This window comes from Myotis brandtii, unplaced genomic scaffold (genome assembly GCF_000412655.1).
Source record: "Myotis brandtii unplaced genomic scaffold, ASM41265v1 scaffold889, whole genome shotgun sequence".
Taxonomy (NCBI): Eukaryota; Metazoa; Chordata; class Mammalia; order Chiroptera; family Vespertilionidae; genus Myotis; species Myotis brandtii.
In genome coordinates, this window is record NW_005371640.1 from 912,689 (window position 1) to 929,660 (window position 16,972).

General features: G+C 40.8%; 1 protein-coding gene across 1 annotated transcript in view; it reads right to left on the reverse strand.

Moving 5' to 3' along the window:
* Positions 1–910: 910 nt before the first annotated feature.
* The window catches only part of FAAH2 (fatty acid amide hydrolase 2), a 53,747-nt gene continuing 37,685 nt past the window's right edge, over positions 911–16,972 (reverse strand). Inside the window, exons 8-11 of the mRNA XM_005885028.2 lie at positions 16,382–16,501; positions 13,459–13,570; positions 9,382–9,576; positions 911–1,331 (exon numbers count right to left, since the gene is read on the reverse strand). Of these exons, the coding sequence (XP_005885090.1) occupies positions 1,156–1,331; positions 9,382–9,576; positions 13,459–13,570; positions 16,382–16,501 (603 nt within the window). The 3' untranslated portion in view covers positions 911–1,155. The remainder of the gene's footprint in view (positions 1,332–9,381; positions 9,577–13,458; positions 13,571–16,381; positions 16,502–16,972) is intronic.

Genomic DNA, 16,972 nt, shown 5'->3' on the forward strand with positions numbered 1-16,972 from the left:
GATGCTCTATTCACTGATCCAAACCGGCTAGGGCACCTATATCTATTTTATATCAAGATCTATATCTACTTTCCCTCACGTCCACCCCAATATGTTATAATCCATCACTGTCATTCATTTTGGTATTAAACTTGTCCCATGTTTGGCCAGTGAGAGCTTCTTTAAATTGTTCCCGTGTCATTTTGATGTTTTCCTTCAGTTTTGAGCACTTTGTAACTTTCTGGCACAACTATGTTCCAGGCTCACCTTACAGTTTCTCTCAGTCCTGGAATCAGCTTTTTCTTCAAGAAGCCCTGGTTTGCCCAGCCAGCATGGCTCAGTGGTTGAGCGTTGACCTATGAACCAGGAAGTCACAGTTCGATCCCTGGTCAGGGCACATACCTAGGTTATGGGCTTGATCCCTAATGTGGAGCATGCAGGAAGCTGCCGATCAATGATTCTCTCTCATCATTGCTGTTTCTATGTCTACGTTTCTAGAATAAATAAAAAAATATTTTAAAAAGCCCCATTCTTTTTAATGGAAAAAGGTATTTGGAAATGAAGATCTGGGTGCTATGAGATTATTTGTACTAAGCTGGCACTGCTTCTAGACCCTCTTAGTGGACAGAACTATGACATATACTTTTTTGATGATATTGGAGAAACTTTTCTTGCTGCATTCTCATCCGCCTCCATATTCCTCTCCAGCTCCTACACTTACAAGAATTCACTACGTAGTTCTCATGCCTTGTTTTTGTCACTACAGTTCTTAAGTGGAATTACCTTACTTCATGGCCTGCCGGGCAAACACATAATTGTCTTCCAATTCTTAGTTTAAGCATCATCTTCTCTATGAAGTTGCTTATGATTCCCTAATTAAAACGGAATATTCCGTTCTGTGATCTCCCTATTGTATATAAAACAGACACCATCACAGCATATAGAATACTTTATTGCACATATTCACTTACTTGCCCATCTTCTCAGGTAACTGAGGGCAGGAACCAAATATTAGCATTTTATGAAAGTTAACACTTGGTGAAAGAAAGAACAGTAGGAAGAATAACTGAACAAGTGATTATTCTGCAGTTGTTTCTTCTTAACTTGCATGTCGGTGCTTGATCTCACCCAACCTATAGAAACACACACACACTCACACACGGTGAGAAGATCATTCTACAGCTTTCCAGGACAGACCCAGCCTCCAAAACTTTTCTCCAAGTACTGGGCCACAGCCAGGGTCAGGTGATCATTAAAGGGTCCAGCCACGACCTGGATTCCTAGAGGAAGTCCTTTGGCATTCAGACCCAATGGGCACTGGGTCACAGGCAAACCCAGGGCACTGAAGATACCTGAGTGAAACAAACAAGAATAATGTGAGAAATTAAGACCTGTTCTTGAAAACTTATTTTCTCCCCTCAGTACAGTGATGATGATAATAGTTACAAACATATAGGCAGAGTTTCCTATCTGCTGGACTCATCTAGGGACTTGATGTGAATGAAACATTCGAATTATCATAACAAAACCCAAGAGACAGAAACTATTAATTATTCATATTTTACAGATAAAATAACTGAAGAACAGAGAAGTAACATATCTACAATGACTGGGCTAGTAAAAGCTCAAATCAGGATCTGAATACAGAAAATGCAGATGAGAGCTAGAGGTGTTTTTCTGGTATGCTACTCCTAACTTGCCCTTTGTAACATCTTCAGAAAAATTAGAGGAAATGCTAATATGGGGCAATATCTTATTGCATTATGAATTTTCTTTTCATTTATAAAAATTTGGAATATAATTTTGTGGTAGTCTAGATTTGTAAATTGTAATTATTTACTTCATTCATGTTTTTATAGAGCATTATAGTAGTATAACTTACATAAAATAAGATTTCCTGTTTTAAATGTACAAATGAATGATAATAAATTTACGGAATTGTGTAGCCATCCCCACATTCTATGTTTAGAATATTTTCATCACCCTGAAAAGAAACTATATAAAATAAGTTGCTCTCCATTCCCCTTTTCCCTGAGCCTCTAGAAACCACTAATCTATATTTTTTATCTCTATAGATTGATTACTCTGGACATTTACTAGAAATGGAATCATATGATATGTAGTCTTTTTGTGTCTGGCCTTCTTTAACTTAGCATAATGTTTTCAAGGTTCATCCAAGTGGTTCTTCTTCATTGCCAAAGAGTGTGTCTGTTGAATAGATACATGAAATTTTGATTATACTGTACATTCACCAGCTGATGGACAACTGGGTTAATTAATACCTTTTGGCTATTGTTATGTTGCAACTAGAGGCCTGGTGCATGAAATTCGTGCATGGGGTGGGAGGGTACCTCAGCCCGGCCTGTGCCCTCCCGCAATCTGGGACCCCTCAGGTAGGGTCCCTAGGCCAGGTGGGCAATCAGGGCCTATCTGGGCTTTCCTTCCCCCGGCTGCTGGCAGTTGGCCCCGCCCCTGCTACTGCCACTGTTTGCCATCTGTGCAGCGCTGCCCCCGCTCCCCCGCCACTGGTCGCCTCTCTCTGTGGGAAACAGGTGTGGGGTATAATCGCTTGGCTGGCCTGGACCTCTGTCTGTGGCTGCTGGCCGTCTGTGGGGTGATGAATTGCTGGGCTCCGCAGAGGGAGGCCCTGCCCACCCGCCGCAGCGCTGCTGGCCTGGTAGCCTGGGCCTCCCTCTTTGGGGTGATCGATCACGGGGATCCACGATTGATCACCCACCAGAGGGAGGCCCTGCCCACATGGCCAGGGCTCCGTGATCAATCACCGCGCAGAGGGTGGCCTGGGCTTCCCTCTTTGGGGTGATCATGGAGCACCCCCTCCCATCGATTGCCCTGCTGGCCAGTGGCTGGGGCCTCCCTCTGCAGGGCAATTGTGGGGCAATGGCGGGGCCCCCAGACCAATTGCATCGCACCTGCCTTGGCTGGCCTGGCACCAGTGCATGTCATAGCGTGGTCATCTGGAAGGTCGTCCAGTCATTCTGCTGTTTGGTCGTTTGGTCGATTTGCCTATTACACTTTTGTAGTTTTAGTTTTTACATTTAGGTCTGCTATATATAGGTTGGTAAATGGTATATGATAGGGGTATGATTTAATTCTTTTGCATGTAGACATGCAGTAATTGCACCACTATCTATTGAAAAGCATGTTATGCCGGGCAGCATAGCTCAGTGGTTGAGCAGGAGGTCATGGGTCAATTCCTGATCAGGGCACATGCCTGGGTTGCAGGCTCAATCCTAGGAGGAGGCAGCTGATCAGTGATTCTCTCTCATCATTGATGTTTCTATCACTCTCTCCCTCTCCCTTCCTCTCTGAAATCAATCTATACTAATAATAGCCTAGGACCATTATGACCTAAACGACCAAATGGATGACTGGTCACCAGGAAGTGCATGGAGCACCTCTTGGTGCCTCCCCCAAGGCCCACAAGGCTGGCGGCAGGCTGGTGGGTGGGGCGAGGCAGGCACAGTGAGGTCGTTAGCCTCCAGCCAGAGGCCCAATGACCTCACCATTGCGGATCAGGCCCAGAGAGAAGCCCGGAGAGAGAGGCACATCCTGATCAGCAGCCACCTCGGCTGCTGGCCAGGCCTGGACAAAGAGAGAGGCAGGGCCTGATCAGCAACCAGCTCGGCTGTTGGCGAGGCCTGGAGAGAGAAAGAGGCAGGGCCTGGTCAGCAGCTGCTATGGAGACTGCGGATAGGCCTAGAGAGACAGCTGTCAGCAGGGCCTTTCTGGATTTCCCAGAAGAGCCAATGGCTGCCTAGGAGGTGGAGCTTTTGACACTGACTGGCATAGAAACGGACCAATCAGAACCTAATCTGGGTGAACTGCGAAGGCAGAACCTAAGGTGGGGCCTGAGGAGGGGTTTTAAGGGAAACAGCTGTTTGGTGCAAGGTGTAAGAAAGCAGTTCAATTTTTTAATAACCGGTTTGGCAGTATAGTGCATATGGCTGGCTATTAGTCCAGATATAGGGATTATGTATTTTTGTCTGCAAAGTGTACCTCCACCTGCTGAATGATTTTCCCACCATTTAAGCAATCGTATCTTATATAGTCTATCTATACTAATAAAAGGGTAATATGCTAATTAGACCGGGTCGACCGGCCATCTTCCAGATGTCCAACTTCCTTCCAGACAAAGACATGGTGGTGAGGGCCAAGATAGAGGCAGTTAGGGGTGACCAGGCTGGGGGGAGCAGTGAGGGGAGACCAGGGCCAGCAGCGGGGGGCAGCTAGGGGTGACCAGGTTGGGGGGGGCAGTTAGGGGCAATCAGGCCAGCAGGCAGGTGAGTGGTTAGGAGCCAGGGGTCCAGGATTATGAGAGGGATGTCTGACTGCCGGTTTAGGCCCGATCCCTGGGATTGGGCCTAAACTGGCAGTCAGACATCCCTCTCACATGGAGGCTGGGCTGAGGAAACACCCGCCCGTCCCCGTGCATGAATTTTCGTGCACCAGGCCTCTAGTCTATAATAATAAACTACCTCTTTGCTCTCATTTATTCATAGTTTTACAGGTAATTATATATTAAATGCCTAACACCCATTCTTATGTCAATGTCTCTAGTTATTTGGTGGGAAAAGCCTGTTATTTCCCCATGAAATTGTCTTTGAACCTGTATAAAAATCAATTGAACATAAATAAAGGGACTTATGTTTGTACTCTAATTCTACTCATTTTATATATATATATGTAAATATATACATATACACATATACCAGCAGATGTATATATATCCTTATACCAAGTATGTATACATATATATACATATATACATATATGTAGCAATTGTTATGAAGTAAAACAGATATATTAAAATTACTACATTAAAGTTAACATAAACATATGCTTCAATAAATAATATTATTATCACTATTATTAATACTTGTAAGGCACTTTATATACATTTTCACATTTAATCCTTCCAACAATCCTGCAAAGTACATTTAGCATCCTCATCTTTGCCATAAAAGAACAAGGTGCAGAAATTAAATATCCTAGTGAATTTATCCATCTTGTAAGCATCAGATAAAGATAAAAATATCATAGCTGCCTGAAGAGCAACTGAGAAGAATATTGCTTTATAGGAAAAATAAAAACACAGCTGAAATCCGAAGCTATATGGCATCTTACAATTCTATGTTGTTGACAGAAGGTTGCCCAAGCCTAGTAAGTTTTCATCTTCAGTGAAGGAAATGAAAGCAAAATAATGCTAAGCAGTATTGAACCAAGCCTATAGTGGAAACCACACTGGCTTTGAAGTCAGATGAAATGCAGTTGGATTCCAGCCCTGACTCTGACCCCTTAAGTCACTCTGTTTCTTCACTTTTTTTGAAAATACGTTTTTATTGATTTTACAGAGAGAGGAAGGGAGAGGGGGAGAGAGAGATAGAAACATCAATTAGCTGCCTCCTCCACATCCCCTACTGGGGATTGAGTCCGAAACCTGGGCATGAGACCTGAACCGGGAATTGAACCAGTGACCTCTTGGTGCATGAGTCGATGTTCAATCCACTGAGCCACACCGGCAGGGCTGTTTTTTCATATTTTTTACAAGGATAACTGTACCTGCTATGAAGGATTTCTGGGAGCCTTAAGTGAATAATGTAAAGCATTTCTAGCTCATAGTATCTGGCACATAATAGGTACTTGATACTCGATAAATGGCACTATTATCTATCACGGATCTTGTATCCATATTACTGGGCATATCACCGGGTTCACAATGGGAACTCTGTAAATGTGCTTAGGCTTGAACTACAGGAAAAAGTTCTCAATGTGGCTAATGTCAATCTGAGGAAATCCCTCCAAAAAGCTTTTTTGTTCTACATAAAAATTAAATGCACTGTTCTAGGTGATGGTGAATTTCACATTCCTGGGGTGTGTGTCCAAGGAGAACTGAATTAACACTCCATAAGCAAATTGTAGAAAGGAATTTAAACAAGATATAGATGATTTCTAATGTATAACCTTGGCATTCAGTATACCTGTACAATGGATAGGGTATAAAAGTTGCAGAGAAATTTATAGACAGAATAGTTTGAGGCTAGTTTTGTACAAAATCATCCTTCACTTGGTTTCAGCTTACTAATAACCCTTGAAGGTGCTATATCGGTTCATGAGCTGAGACTGATAAAGCCTTTAGAAGGTAGATTAAGTTCTTTAGGAAACTATTGTTAAGCTCGGTAGAGTTCTGGAATAAAAATTAAAAAGCAGAAGCTGGGCCCGTGTGGCTCAGTGGTTGAGTGTCAACCAATGAATCCGGAGGGAACAGTTAGATTCTCAGTCAGGGCACATGCCCGGGTTACTGACTTGATTCCCAGTAGGAGGCGTGCAGGAGGCAGCTGATCAATGATTCTCTCTCATCATTGATGTTTCTATCCCTCTCCCCCTCCCCCTTCCTCTCTCTGAAATCAATAAAAAACATCTTTTTAAAAAATAGGAAGCAGGAGTGTAATTTCCGGTGTGAGAATTGATCTTTGGGAGTCACCAAGCAGGTCTCTATGACACAGTGTCCTTAACTATAGAACAGGATTCAACTTTCATTTATTCTTGGAAGCTTTGAATTACGTGTTGTGCTTCAAACAGTCCCAGGGCAGAGATATAGTAAATTATGGAAACACCGTGCGGGGCTGTGATGTGTATTACCAAGGAGGAGTTCCTTCTGAGCTCAAATTCCTTCGTTGAACAGATTTCTGTATGAATACAAATAATCATTAGGGAGACAGCTGGCTGCTGCTGTTCCTCACCAATAAAACACACTCCTCCCACATCCCCTTATTTTCTTCTTGGGAATTTTGCCAGAAGGGCTGGGTGCAAGTGTTTGGGTAAGCAAGTGGGATTTGCTATCTGCTTCTGTAAGGCCCCGTGGGATGTATTGTTTCTCCAACATCTGTAACATCATGAATGCACACGAGTCTAACAGACTGGGATAAATAAACTATGCAGCGCCAACTCTCCTGAGCTGTCTGTGTCGACAGGGAGGCCAACGAGATTAAATAGGCAAGGCCATTTGCATTGTCAAGAGTGGGGGGTTTCTGGGACTCCTGCCTATTGAGGCTGTTGGGAGGAGTAAACATCAGAGAGAGGGATATATGGGTGGCCTCAGTCTGTCCTTTTCTGTTTTGTTATTACACATCTATCTGAGAATCTCGGCCATTGTCATAATTTCAGCTATGATCACCTATGAGCAGATGACCTCACATCTATATTCCCTGACCCACATTTCATACCTATATAACCAAATTCCTATTTGGCATCTCCATCTGAATATCTCCTAGAAACCACAAACTTAAAAACAATAAAACAAAGCCTTGCAAAATAACTGCTTTCCTCAAGGAAGGCACTCTAGACAGAGTTAAGACACAAACATGAAGAGATCTTTAATAAAACAAGAAGAAATATTCTCAGAAACCAACAAAATAGTGATTTAGGTAAAAAGTGGTAGAGAATCTCAAAAGATGGATCTTTCACTGTGGGCTGAGTATGGGAGTGGTCAGAGTTGAGATATGAACCAGGTTTTCAAAAATGAGTTGGTCTTGGGCTAAAATTCAGGCTGAGTTGGTCTTTTTAATCTCAGGGAACATCATACTAGACTAATCTCCGGTGTTAATAATAATCAGTGAGAAAGTTAGTAAATAACATAAATGTTTATAAAAATAAATTAAACAAAAGCAGAACAAAACAAAACCAAAAAAGTTATAACTGGTAATTTTCTCTTTAGGTTCTTGCCTATAGACTAGGGGTAGGGAACCTTTTTTCTACCAAGGGCCATTTGGATATTTACTTATTTTTTAAATATATTTTTATTGATTTCAGAAAGAAAGGAAAAGAAAGAGATAGAGACATCAATGATGACAGGGAATCAATGATTGGCTGCCTCCTGCATGCCCCCTACTGGGGATCGAGCCTGCAACCCTGGCATGTGCCCTTGACAGGATTTGAAACTGGGACCCTTTAGTCCGCAGGCTGACGCTCTATCCACTGAGCCAAACCAGAGAGGGCCATTTGGATATTTATAACATCTTTCGAGGTCCATACAGAATTATCAACTTAAAAATCAATCTGCTATATTTGGTCAAACATTTAAGTAATTCATCCCTAATGCCTTGGCAGGGCCAGACCAAATGATTTTGCAGGCCTTTCATGGCCCACGGGCCGGATGTTCCCCACCCCTGTTAAAGACAATTATGTTTCCTGTCTTCAGAACTTGAGTAGCTAGGTGATAGAAATTTGGGCAGAAACTTGTTTCAAAGATTCAAGGAATTGGAAGTGAGTGACCAAAGCCAAGAATTAGTGTAAAGAGGAGTCAATGAAGGATGATACAAACTGTCATTTGATACCCTCTCCCCCACATCCTCCACAACCCTTATGCCAAGTACTTTACATGCACTATTTAATTTACTTTTGACAGCAACAATGCAAGGTACAGATTACTCTGAATGCCTAGAGAAGGAATAGATTCAGAAACATTCAGTGTCTTGTACCAGCAAACACAGGTAAAAACTAGTAGAGTCAAGTATTTGCACTCAAATAAACCAAGCTTCAAATTCCAAGTTCAAGTGGACCATAGGTTTTTAGAGTAGGAAAGTATATAGTGTGGTTCTCTGGAAGAGACCTTATAGGAACCATAGAAACCGACCTGGTACATTGCCAGGGGCCTCTAGACCTCATATAACCACGGTCCAGACACAGCTCCCAAACCAGTTGAAACTGAAACAAATGGGTGAATACTAGAATGATTCAAGCTCAGAAGTGATCATAGCTAGGCAAATAGATGATCATCTTGGAGAATTCTATTTTGTATTTGTATTTGCTGGGAAGCCACATATCCTGGTAAAACAGCTGACTTGGCATATTATGCAACAGAAGAGCCATGGCAGCCTTTGGATTGAGTCAGTTCATGCTGTGTTACTGGAGACAAGTCACTGAACCTCCCTGAAGCCCGGGGCTGTAAAACGTGATACTCATACTCACTTGCAGGGTTTTCTTAGGGAGAATGCAGATATTAGCAAATCATCTTCCACATATGACAATAGCAACTGTTTTCTGCCATTTGTTTTTTAATTTTAAAAATATTTTTATTGATTTCAGAGAGGAAGGGAGCGGGAGAGAGAGATAGAAACATCAATGAGAAAGAATCATTGATCGGCTGCCGCCTGTATGCCCCCTACTGGGGATGTGCCCGCAATCCGGGCATGTGCCCTTGACCGGAATCAAACCTGGGACCCTTCAGTCCCAGGCCGACACTCTATCCACTGAGCCAAACCGGCTAGGGTTGCCATTTGTTTTTCATTACACATCATTTTTGGACAGCAAAAGGAGAGAACACTTTTCTTGGAAAATATCTCTGTTTCTTTAAGATTAAAGAGTATAAGGAATACTAGGTACCTGTGTAAGCGAAGTTGAAAGGTCTTGTCAGAGGAACATGATGCTTGGGAGCCACTGTGGGATGCGAGGGATATAAGAAGATACCATCATCACCCAGCATCTCCAGCAATTCTTTATACAGGCTTTCTTCCATTGCCTTAAACTTCTTGTATTTCTCAGGGTTGTATTTGATCTTTGCTTCCAACAAGGCCAGTCCTACAGAATGGTAACATATAACAAGTGAAGGTATGAAACTTCATTTTAAATCCTAGTGTTCTTTATCTTTTCTTTTTTTAAAGTATATTTTTACTGATTTCAGAGAAGAAGAGAGGGGGAGAGAGAGAGATAGAAACATCAAGATGAGAGTCATTGATTGGCTGCCTCCTACATGCCTTCTACTGGGGATTGAGCCTGCAACCCGGGCATGTGCCCTGACTGAGAATCGAACCATGACCTCCTGGTTCATAGGCCAGTGTTCAACCACCGAGCCATGCGGGCCAGGCTACTTTATCTTTTCTTATTCTATAACATTGAGAAAGTTAAAAAGTGATGAAAAAGAAACCTTATAACCTGGCTACCCATACATGAACATTGTTGATCATTGAATGTCAACTCCTGGTCTTTTTTTGGTAATGCTATATATCGACTTCCTAGCTTCTCCCACAGAATGCTGTATCATAAGGATTTGTATAACTGTGTAATATTTTAATTGTAGGAATGTATAATAGGCTTTTCTTTAACTAGCCCATGATTGTTGGGCATATAAACTTTTTCTGAAATTTAAATGCTGCAATAAACATCTTCATGCATGTAATTCTTAGAAAACTTTATAATGGAAATATATTTCTAGAGGATTCTATTTAATGTATCTTCAGGATTTAAATTATATTTTATGAAAAAATCATTAATACATACATATACGTACATATTTTTAAGTATATGTCATAAATGATTAATACATATTTAGTATTTAAGATTAATATTTACGTATCTTAGAATAGTTTACTTATTTTAAAAATAAGTTTATTTTTTTCAATCCTATATAATAAAAGCATAGTATGCAAATTGTCCCCTCGACCGGGAGTTCATCCAGGAGTTCGACCAGGGGATGGGGCCGGCCGGGGGAAGGGAGGGAGGCCCTGGCTGGCATCAGGCAGCCGCTAGGGGCCCTACCAATGCACAAATTTCGTGCACTGGGCCTCTAGTAGAAAATAAGAAAAATTCAAAAGATTAAAGTAGACTAAACAACTCACCAAAAAAATATAGTGCTCATGGAAAATAACTAAATATGTTAGTACACTTAGTTCATGTACTTTCCTATATAACTGTACGTACAATTTTCCACATATTCTACTCACCATTTTAACATACATAAATGCGTGTTATCAACATAGCTTCGTAAATTGGTCTTAAGTGCCTGCATACAATTGTATCCTATCTATGAATCATAATTCACTACCTATTCCTCTGTTGTTAAACATCTAGGATGCTTCTCATTTTTTGTTATTATAAAACATGCTGCAATGTACATCTTTATGAATAAATTCTTTGATATGGTTTGGAATATTTTTATCTGGAAGAGTCTAGCTTGTGGTTAAAATCTCTGTGGGATTTTTCAAGTGTAGCCATCAGCAATTATAAAAGGCTTATCTGGCAAGCTGCCCTTTCCAAACCAGATATGGCGCACAGACAGCACACTGAAACATCTATAGGGTATTGCAGTCAAGGACTTGGGCCTATCTAGCCTGTGATGTTCTTGTACATATTTGCATTCTCAGCCAAGGCACCTAAATATCTTTAGCTGAGGCCTTTGGCAGAGGTCTTCTTCAGGTATCTTTATGGGAGAAGTAGAGGAAACCTTGAAGACCCTTTTCCCTACTCTGATTACTACTCAGGGCTTTTCCACTCCTAATCTCTCTCCCTTATCCTATTCCTGACCTCAGGGTCTGTACAACTGCTGGAGCCTTTATTTCAGGCCCCTTAACAGTCAGAAAATCTCCGCACTTGTGCTGATCCATTTGACCCTTGACTGGTGCGAATTTTTTTTTATTTTTATTGTTTTATTGCTTAAAGTATTACAAAGAGTATTACATATGGCGAATTTTCATAGGGGAAATGGAAAAGGGGGGAGTTGTTTTCTCCAGTTGTAGTCTCCTGCTTCTACTATCACTGCCACTAAAGGCTTCACTGTTACTTTTATTTTGTCCTGTTGCTGTAATTGGCTCTTTCAACACAGAACAACTCAGCTAAGCCCCTGACAATACCTAGGATGATAAAATGTGATTTCTTTGGCATGAAATGGCATAAGACAACGCAAGAGTTCCTTAAACACTTCATATCAGTATACCACTGTCTTTCAAATTTTATGGCTATGCACAACAAAGAGGACACCAGTGACTAGAATACTGTCAAGATTCTTTTGAAGAAAAGTAACTCTGACAAATACATGGCAAGTGAGTGCTTTGAGTTTTCATTGTCCTTAAATGATTTTCCTGATGATATCAGAATATTAGGGCCAGTGAAAGCAGTGTCTTTTTCCAACAACAGAGCAATTTCTGATGATAGAGACCTCATTGGTAGAGCTATGTAATAATAACAAAATTAAAAATAGCCCTGGCCGGTGTGGCTCAGTGATAAGAGCATCAGCCTGTGAACCAAAGGGTTTCGGATTCGATTCCTGGGCAAGGGCACGTACCTGGGTTGCAGGTTTGTTCCCGGGCCCTGGCCCTGGTCGGGGTGTGTGTAGAACGCAACCAATGGATGTGTCTCATTCACATAAACGTTTCTCTCTCTCTCTCTCTCCTCTCCTCTTCTCTCTCTCTCTCTCTCTCTCTCTCTTCTCTCTCTCTCTCTCCCTCTCTCCCCCTTTTCCTCCCTTCTACTCTCTCTAAAAGTCAATAGGAAAAATATCCTTGGGTGAGGATTAACCAAGAAGAAAAATCAAAAATAGCTTCTATTTATTGAGTCTTTAAGATGTTCCAAGACTTGTGGTTTCATCTTTATAAACTTGAAATTGCCAGTATGTGCATGATTAGGTTGAATTTCACATGCTTTAGATGCATAATCTCATTTAACTAGCATAATAGTGCTAGGAAGTACCTATTATTTAATCCCCTCAATCACACAGGTAATACATGCTTTTATTAATTCCATTTTATAGATAAAAATGAATCACTGATAACATACTAGTAAACAACTGAATGAAGGTTAAGCAAACTAGTATCTTGAAAAGTTAAGATTGGGCCCCAGTGTGAAATAAAGCAACTAATTTCTACTTGCCTTAATTTATCACTATAAAGAGGTAACATTGACTTATACTATCAGCGTCTCTTAAATGTTTAAAGGGATAACACATGAAAAGGTGCCACAAATCTAATAGTTGACACTTAAGTATTCAATGAGTGTTTGTTTACAATAACAATCACCAACTCAATAGAATATTATCCAGCCATAAAAAGAAATAAGGTGCTGATACAAAGCACAACATGGATAAAATGTTAAAAAAAAAAACCCTTATGCTAAGTGAAAGAAGCCAGTTACAAAACACCACATAATGTATGATTCCATTTATTTAAAACTAGAGGCCTGGTGCATGAATTTGTGTACAGGTGGGGGTGTGTGTAGAGCTGCACTAATTTCTGTGGTGAGCTGCTTCAACTGAACCTACCCTACATGACCAATAATGAAGATTTTGAGAGGTTAATTCACCAAAATATTCCTGAATGGGCCTATTCCTAAAGTCAATTATATTGTCCAAAATTTCCAATTAGATATTTAAATACAATACACGACACAGAGAAAGCACCGTAGGCACTTGAGTTTGTAAGGCAAACATTTGAAGAGCACTCCTCAACTGGGTAGCCATCTAACTTTCATGAATTAAGATTTCTAAGCCTATAAAATGGGCATTTTAATAGACATGTTGTAAATCAATGGTATAAAATGCACAGGACAGTGGTTGGCACATAATGAGATGTCAGCATATGATGGACACTAATTCATTATTGATATAGCTCAGCTTTCCTCAGTGTTGCGGTGTGGTAAGATATTCTCCCCTCCCCTAAAGACAGCAAACCAGAGAAAAGATGAGTTACATACCAATGGCAGGGATGGTGTGCGCTGATAGGCCCAGGCACCATTTCATCAATTCCCACAGAGGGCTGATAGGCTTCCCATGGTCACTAAGCAGATCCACAAATTTTATAGGTTCCTGAGAGTGAAGAAAACTTTATTAACCAATGTCACCCCAACAAATTTAATAAAAAAAAAGACCTGGGAAAGCAAAAGATTAAAATGTAAATGTGAAAATAAACATATTGATGTGCTAAAACATAAATACAAGTATTCTCTCAAAAACAGTATGGTTGAGACAAACATATGAATAGGAATGGTCATAGCAGCACTATGAATTATAGCCATATAGCAATCAGCTGATGAATAGATAAACAAAATGTATTAATTCAACAGAATATTATCCAGCCATGAAAAGAAATAAGGTGCTGATACAAGGCACCACATGGATAAAATTTAAAAAAAAAAAACACCTTATGCTAAGTGAAAGAAGCCAGTTACAAAAACACCACATAATGTATGATTCCATTTATTGAAACTAGAGGCCTGGTGCATGAATTTGTGCACAGGTGGGGGGGGGGTCCCTCAGCTTGGCCGGTGATCAGGGCTGACTGGGGACAGGGACCACAGGAGGTTGGCTGGCCAGCTGGGGGGAGGGACTGCGGGAGGTTGGTCGGCCACAGGAGGCTGGCTGTGGGAGCGCACTGACCACCAGGAGGCAACTCCTGCATTGAGCATCTGCCTCCTGGTGGTCAGTGTGCACCATAGCGACCGGTCAACCAGCTGTTTGGTTGAATGGTAGTAACGGTTGCTTAGGCTTTTATATATATAGATTCCTATAGTAAGGAGATCTATAGATACTGAAAGTAGATTAGTTTTTGCTTAAGGCTGTGGATAGGAGTGGTGAGGATACTGGAGGGGGTGACTGATAATAAGTATGGGTCTCTTTCTGTGGTGATGAAAATGTTCTAAAATTGATTGTAGTGTTGGTTGCACAATTCTACAAATATTTTAAAAATCATTTAACTGTATGCTTTAAAAGAGTGATTTACATGGTGTGGAAATAACTCAATAAATCTCTTTTAATAAAGTGGCAAAATGGCCATAAACAAGTATAGTTGAGAAAATGGCCACATCTTTTTTCCATAGAAAAAGCTTCAAGTACTAACCCTATAATGTACCTGTTCTTAAGAGATGAACCATCACTGAGCAACATGGCAGAGTGCCTATGAATAGCAGCTCTGAGTCAGGTATAATTCAAGGTGAGGGGAGACCAGATTTTCACTCTTTTGTCTTATTTGAGGTTTTTTATTTCAGGACCAATTTTAACAATTAGCACCTATGTTATAAGCTTCTCCAAGCTATAAGAGAGTATCTCCTGCAAATGAACTCAGAATACAATTTTTGTTACTGATCTTTGATTTAGTTTTGTTCATACTCTGATTATGAATCTACATGTCAGAGTCAAACATCCAAACTTGCGCATTTACACGAACTTCCTATTCTGAGAGATGTCCAAAGTGCTTATATAAAAGAAACTTTTGGTCTCTTAAACACAAATATAGTCACAATTTATTTTCCTTAAGGTAGAAAGGGATCATGAAAATGCTCCCTTATTTGTAGGGCTACTAAATGTCAGGAACTTTAAAAGAAATATTCTTTTATTTAAAAAAAATACTATTATTGATTTCAGAGAGAAAGGAAAAGGGAGAGTTAGAAATATCAGTGATGAGAGAGAATCATTGATCGGCTGCCTTCTGCACGCCCCCTACTGGGAACTGAGCCCACAACCTAGGCAGGTGCCCTTGACTGGAATTGAACCCGGGACCCTTCAGTCCACAGGCAGACGCTCTATCCACTGAACCAAACCAGCTAGGGCTACAAGAAATATTCTTAATCCAGAAAATAGTCTTGTAACAGGCATCAATAGCTTAATTTCACAGATGAGTAAAGTGAAGAATAGATAACGCCCGTGCCAAAAAGAAAACAGAGCTAAGAAGTGACTTGCCATTTGAATTTGGGTCTGTCACACTCCTAATGGCCAGCATATGTAAAAAAGTTAAAAGACTTGAAAATAACTTTCCTATTTCTTCATAATGTCAACTTATTACTCTTTCTTTTTAAAAAATATTTTTTATTGATTTTTTACAGAGAGGAAAGGAGAGGGATAGGGAGTTAGAAACATCGATGAGAGAGAAACATCCATCAGCTGCCTCCTGCACACCCCCTACTGGGGATGTGCCCACAACCAAGGTACATGCCCTTGACTGGAATCGAACCTGGGACCCTTCAGTCCCCAGGCCGACACTCTATCCACTGAGCCAAACCGGCTAGGGCCAACTTATTATTCTTAAAGAATTCATATTTAATATCCTCAACAAGCCTGAAGAAATCATAAGTAAAGCATCTTTCACAAGTACCCACATCAGCTTCCAAACTTAGCAAATAACAGGAGGGTGAAATTACATTGTAGAAAAGCAGGTAACTGTTGTTCTAAAACCTCTGATGGGGCGGCAAAGTAGAATCTTGATAACTGGGGTTACCTAATCACTTTATGCCTTACTGAAGCCTAAATGCTCTGATATCCAGCACATGCTACAATGGAATAAAACCCACGCCCCTGTGTCTTGTCCATAATGTTATCTCTGCCTGAAATACCTTTGATCACTTCTTTACCTGATTAAGGTCTCCAAATTATTCACATATTGGTGAATAGCAATTCCTCCACCAGGAAGATTTCCCTGACTTCCACAAAGAGAAGGACCCCCCCCCTCTGATCCTACAACCATATATGCTTATACTGGTATAGCACTCACCAAACTGTATAATCTTTAATTATTTAACTATGTCACCTATTTGCTTACTAATTTCATTCCTCCATATTGACAACATATGGCCCGCAATAGAAGGTCAATAAATATTTATTAAAAAAGGAAAGTAGTGAACATACCGTCCCATCAGGTCCCTTTGCTGACATCATTGTGACCCATAACTGAAAAGAATACTTCATTTGCTTTAGTTTAACATGTTGAACTGAGGCTCCTAGTATATTTTCCAGGTGATCCACAACCTTAGAAAATGAAGATAAAACAATAGACAAACATGTTTAGGAAAAAAGAGATGTCACTGGGGAGTGGTGTAAGCAAGATGGCTGACAAGAAAGTGCTAGGCCCTCATTTCATTTTTTTTTTTAAATCTGTTTTTATTGATTTTTATTTAGTTAGTTTAAAAAATATTTTTATTGATTTCAGAGAAGGGAGAGGGAGAGGGAGAGGGAGAGATAGAAACATCAATGATGAGAAGGAGTCATTGACCAGCTGCCTCCTACATCTCCCTACTGGGGATTGAGCCCGCAACCCAGGCATATGCCTTTGACCGGAATCGAACCCAGGGCCCTTCAGTCTGCAGGCCGATGCCCTATCCACTGAGCAAAACTGGCTAGGGCTGTTTTTATTGGTTTTTAGAGAGAGATAGAAACATTGAAGAGAGAGGAACACCACCACAACCACCACCACCACCACCACCACCACCACCACCACCA